General features: G+C 46.1%; 1 protein-coding gene across 3 annotated transcripts in view; it reads left to right on the top strand.

Moving 5' to 3' along the window:
• Positions 1-232: 232 nt before the first annotated feature.
• Positions 233-6,000, top strand: part of LOC112108751 (zinc transporter 7) — a 51,835-nt gene continuing 46,067 nt past the window's right edge. For 2 of the 3 annotated variants that reach the window (XM_024202975.3, XM_026655985.2), the window contains exons 1-2: positions 233-384; positions 678-779. In XM_024202975.3, coding sequence (XP_024058743.2) covers positions 330-384; positions 678-779 — 157 coding nt within the window. In that variant the 5' untranslated portion in view covers positions 233-329. Of the gene's footprint in view, positions 385-677; positions 780-6,000 lie in introns of those variants that run through there. The other variant, XM_026655986.2, reaches the window with a different exon arrangement.

Below are 6,000 nucleotides of genomic sequence, written 5' to 3'. Positions count from 1 at the left end.
CTCAAGGAAAGGGAAGAGAACACGCCGGCAGGCTCAGACACCAGCTTCCCCTCACACATCCCCGCCCCTTCCGGATAGAGTCTGGGGCCATTGTCCTGCCAATCGCCCGCCTCTCCTGGTCTAGCTCCGCCCCCAAACATGGGACTGGGATTCTGGCCACGCCCACTCTCCCTCGTGGCGCCTGCGCAGGCGCAGAGCAGGTGCCGGAAGTGTCGGAAGCGGATCCCGGCGCGGCGAAGGGGCGCTGCAGCCGCGCCGCTCCCAGCCTGCCCCGCTCCTTTCCGGGGCCGCCTGCGCCCGGAAGATGTTGCCTTTGTCCATCAAGGACGATGAGTACAAACCGCCCAAGTTCAACCTGGTCAGCAAGGTCTCGGGCTGGTTCAGGTGAGCGGCGGGGTCCGGGCCTGGGGGGGTTTCCCGGGGCTGGGTGGGGGGCAGTGGCCGGGGTGGACACGGCGGCCCCAGGCCTCAGCGGGGGCTCTGTGCCTGGGAGCCGGGGAGCGGCGCCCTAGGGACCCCGCCACCTGCGGAGGGAAGGGAAGGGACGGGGGTGGCGGCTCCGCGCTGGGCCGCCCCCCGGGGTCACGCTGTCAGCTGCCGGGCCCTGGCCGTGCCCCGCGCCGCAGTTGCCCTCCCCGGGGCCGCGGCAGCGAGTGACCGCTGTGCCCTGTGTCTAGGTCCATCCTGTCCGACAAGACCTCGCGGAACCTGTTCTTCTTCCTCTGCCTCAACCTCTCCTTCGCCTTCGTGGAGCTGCTCTACGGCATCTGGAGTAACAGGTACCGGCGCGGGGGCGGCTCCCGCAGCAGCCAGTGCCACGTCTACTGAGCCGCTGGGGCCGCAGGCTTGGAGTGCGAACACCGGCAGGCAGGGTTTACGGGCAGGGGTGTCCCTGAAGTGGGGGAGGTTGAGTCGGGGCAGGTCAGGGGCTCTGACCTCCCCCCCCCCCCCCAAGCTTCCATCAGTTTCAGGGCCATGCTTGTCTCTCAAGCTCCCAGGAGGCAATGGCTCTAGGGCTCAGATTGATAACCAGGCTTGAGTGAGGCTTTTGAATTATTGAAGAAAGATTCCCACAGCATTGGCTTTGTGATGGAGGGGCTGTGACGGCCCCTTTCCTGACATTGCACCCTGCTAGTCTGAGCTCTTGTCTACACCTGGGAGTTAACTCGGCTTAAGGAAGGGTGTGACTTGAAAGGAGTATAATGGCCATGCTTAGACAGACCCCAGAAATTAGGTATAAAAATTACATAGCCAGTGCTGGTCTCCTGGGTCCATCTTTCAGGTATTATCCTGCATATTGCTGAAGAGGGCTTCTGACCCCATCTCCTCTGCTGTGTCTGTTGGGTTCAGGGCAGAGGAGTAGTGGTGGCTTTGGGGTGCACTACACCATTTGGGGATTGCTGCAGTTGCCCTCCCCCCTCCTCCACCTACCACATGGATCCTTTATCTTGAAAGGTGGAAGTGTTGATAAACTGATAGCCAAGAAGCAGAAGCAACACTGCATAGAGTGCCCTTATCTTTGTATCCGTAAGTGGAGTTGAAACATCCTGGAATAGGTAAACAATATGCATCATTAACTCATAGACTCATAAAGCTAGACAGGACACAGACAGGACAAAAGCTTAAGAATCAAAATGAAATACTTTAATAGTAAAAATTGAAATAAAAAAAGTGAAGTGACTTTGGTGCTGGTTTAAGGTGCTCACTTGACACCAGTGTAAATAGAAATAATCTATCCCCTTTAAAAGGAAGTGTACAAACAATGACAGATTTCTTTGCACCATGGATGTGCCTCTCTGTTGATAGAGGGACTGTCCTTAAGTGAGAGATTTCAGTCTTTGTATTCATTCAGTTTTTGGATTCTAGAGAGACTGACCACAAAGGTGTCAGCTAGTGCCAATAGTGGGTCCCTGCTTTGTGAACTCAGATTTTGGTTTGATTTCACAAACCGTAAAAGGTCTATTAGACTAACAGTTTTCTGTTGTGGGCCTTACTTGAAGCACTAACCTAGAGGTGAAAAGCTCTTTTTCCTGTTACCCTTTTATGATTGTTTTTAAATGTCTCTCTAAACATATGGTAAAATCCTTTGCTTTCATCAAGAGAGTTGCTGCTTCGCCATTGTTTGGATGGCACAGAACGGCAATTAATCGTTTAGATTTGCCTGACTCTGGCTTTGTAGTTATTTTGAGAATTGTGAATAGTTTGCTGTGGGCATAATTAGACTATTTTGGTGTGGAGGAAGGATTAATGTTAGAGATTTCTAAAACTGATCTTTTGAAGGATGTATAAGAGGGGCAGGTGATGAAAGGATTTCAAATCTGATACTTGATATTGTTGCCTTAGGTGCGTTCGACTATTCTGCTCACGTCTCTGTCCTAATGGGAGAAGCTAAGAGCAAAATCTCAGATGTTGGAAATGTTCACTAGAAAAGATGTGGTCAGAGAGGTTTTCATGCTCCACTATTTTTGTTCCCACACAAGTTTATCTGACCCATAAGTTTATCTGAATTTGTGTTTGATCTTTGTGAGTAAGCATACATTTAAGCCTTGTGTGTGGTATAAAATGAATCAAGATCAGGGAATTTGTGTTTTCAGGTGATAAAGTTTTGACAAGTCTGTTAATGATGTAGGTAGGCACTATGGGACTGATTACCATAGCCCAGAATTTTCCTTTCCTTTGTGGGTTTATGTTGGCACCTTAACACTTATATTTTACATTTCTTACTGCCTCTCATTTACATCAGTTGAAGATTTAGACTTGCATTAAAGTTATTGTGCTATTATGTTCTTATAGTAGAGATTAGAATTTTCATTCCAGTCATTCTTTTCAAATGTAAGTTTCATATGCCGTCTTAAAGTTAGATTCAGATAAATTTGCTTTAACTACATAGTTCTAATGCAGTTTCCATAACTTGTATTGCAGTTGTTTTAAGTTTGACAAGGAAGAAACTGTGGAATAACATGAGTGTGGTAGAAAGGGAAGGAAACCTGTTTGTGTGCAACACGTTTTGTGAAGCTATATCTTGTACAAAAATTGCTTTGTGTATTGCATCAGAGTAAACTTGTCAAAGCAAAAAGGCTGGTAGTATTGCTTAGTGGACCCCTAAAATTTTTTGAATGGAGATGCAGATCCCTTTAGACATAGTTTGCAGACTCCCATGGGTCTGTGGACCACAGGTTGAGAGCCACTGGTGTAGCTGAAAACTATCCCAATATCTGAAACATCTTCAAGAAGTTTGTTCTTCTTGTTCTTTTATTGCTGCCCCTATAGTTGTCTCTTTTTATGAATATTAGTGTCCCAGTCTGCTGCAAAATATTTTTGTTAGAGGCTGATCTTGAGCGCTGTGGGTAAGTGTGATGTGACGTGATTGTTTTAATGATATTTTGGGGGAATTGTCACCACTGCAATCCTATAATGTCCTAGTAGGCTCAAGACAATGTCTCGTGTATTGGACCTTATGGTGTGTAAAGTCTTTTTTTTTAAGAAGGAAAGAAGATTTCAGATCTTTTTAAACACAAGACTACAGTTGTATTTGAACTGTTTTATCATTGTAGAATTAAGCTCCAAAAGGTTGGCATCTATCGGAGGCTTTTCTATAGCACCTAGTATACTATCTAAGGCCCTGACTACAGTATGGGCACTACAAGGGCACAGCTATGGCGCTGTAGCTATGCTGCTCTAGCACTGTAGTGTAGACGTTTCCTACAATGATGGAAGAGGTTTTTCCAATGCTGTAGGTATTGCACCTTCTTCCGCAGCAGTAGTTAGGTCGCTGGAAGAATCTGACCTAGGTGCATCTACACTGGGGGTTAGGTCAGCGCTATAAATTGTATTTTTCACACCGCTAAGCACCAAAGCTCTGCTGTCCTAACTTATAAGTGTAGACCAGGTCTGAGTGTATATTGTAAACAGATATGTGATTGTATTGTATGTCTTATTCTGCAATCCCTTGCTGTTTGCCAAAGGAACACATTTTATCCTATCCTATTTAGGAAGCTGCTTCTGCATAAGCACACTCGATGGCCAAAGATGTTCACCTCTTTACTTAGAGCTTGTGTATACAGGAAGTCATTCTGAAAGGTGCTCTTATTTCAGAATTAGAATAATTCCCCACAGGGAATTAATTAGGAATAGCTATTCTTAAATTTGAACCCTACCTTAATCTAAATGATCTTTCCTGCGGGGGGAGAGCCTTATTTGAGTGTAAAGTCCCTGATATTTGGAGACTGCATGCAGTAGATATACCTATGTCATAACAAGTATTGCCTCAGGATTCCAGGACATTGCACTCCAGCTTCATTTGATATGCTAACTTTTTCCCAACAACTATGAGGAAGTTAGAAGCCTTTGTTTTCCTTTCCATTCTAGGCATCTTGGAACAGTCCTCCTTAGATACCTAGTTAGAGAAAAATGTTCAGTTCAGATGTAAATTTTTTTAGAAATAACCTTGTTTGAAGGATTAGCTTTCAAAGAAGGATGACTCTTCAGTAAAGTAATCCTAATACCACCCTTCCTGTGATCTTCCTCCTAACTAAGGTAGTTGAACCTGCGTGCGATAAGTCTTATGGCTATAGTGGAATGGCTTTCCAGTTTTTAATTGGGGTAAGAGGAATGAGAACTGATAATTTTTAGGACCAATAAAGACTTTTGGAACTGTAATCCTAATTCCCAGTACACTTGTGATTGATTTATAAAGTCTGTACTACTTATATTTCAGGGACTACAAAGTGACCTATCAGAACAACATTTGAAAATGTACTTCAATGTCATTTTAATCACTGGTAGCTAATTTTCAAGTGTATAAACCATTCACTCCTAATGACTATAACCTGTTTTGTTCTGAATTTTAAATTACAGACCAAGTGTTTTGGGGATTATTTTTAATTTAGATCAGAGGTTTTCGAACTTCATTGTACCACAACCCCCTTCTGACAACAAAAATTACTACATGACCCAAGGAGGGGGGACCGAAGCCTGAGCCTGACTGAGCCCCACCACCCAAGGTGTGGGAAGGGGGAAACCAACACCCAAGCCCCGCCACCAAGGGTGGCGGAGGCCAAAGCCCAAGGGCTTCAGCCCCACACTTGGGGCCTTTAACCTGAGTCCTGCCACCCAGTGCTGAAGCCCTTGGGCTTTGGCCCTGGGTGGTGGGGCTTCGGCCCTGGATCCCAGCAGGTCTAATGCCAGCCCTTATCAGTTAAAACGGGGTCCCGACCCTCAGTTTGAGAACAGCTGATCTTTTATATTCTGTTTGGTATATATTAACCACATGATTAATTTATAAAATAGTTAATAATGTTATTCATTTAAATTTGGAACACTTTTTTTTCTAATTTCTTTTAACAATATTTCTGAATTTAATGTTGATGAAAGATGCTGAATTAACAGGCTTGGAATAGGAACAACACAGATGGCAACAATTCAAATTTTCCCATACTGGCTTGGAAGGGTCACCTCAAAATGTGAGAATAGTCTGTTCATTGAATTCCTTTACTGAAACTGCCAACAGGCATGCTAGTTGTTGAGGTGGTCTTCTGTGATCTGGACATTTGTTTACTAATAACTGAGACAGTCAAACCCATATCGTGTAGACCAAGGTTCGGCAACCTTTGGCACGCGGCTCGCCGGGGTAAGCACCCTGGTGGGCCGGGCTGGTTTGTTTACCTGCCGCGTCCGCAGGTTCAGCTGATCGCGGCTCCCTGTCACAGGCCAATGGGGGCGGTGGGAAGCGGCGGCCAGCAAATCCCTCTGCCTGCGCCGCTTCCCGCCGCCCCCATTGGCCTGGAGCGGCGAACCGGACGCGGCAGGTAAGCAAACCGGCCCAGCCCTGGTGAGCCGCGTGACAAAGGTTGCCGACCCTTGCTCTAGAAGAACATTCGAAATAGAGGAATAACAAGGCTTCTAATAACAAGTAGAGTTTAAACTAAAAAGTTTGCACAGGAATACACAGTTTGCAGAGGGTGGAAGTGTGAGCTGCGTGCCAAAGGTTGCCGATCCCTG

Source organism: Terrapene carolina, unplaced genomic scaffold (assembly GCF_002925995.2).
Source record: "Terrapene carolina triunguis isolate 2854851 unplaced genomic scaffold, T_m_triunguis-2.0 Scaffold211, whole genome shotgun sequence".
Taxonomy (NCBI): Eukaryota; Metazoa; Chordata; order Testudines; family Emydidae; genus Terrapene; species Terrapene triunguis.
Note: the sequence above shows the minus strand (reverse complement) of the source record. Positions and strands in the feature narration are given on the sequence as shown.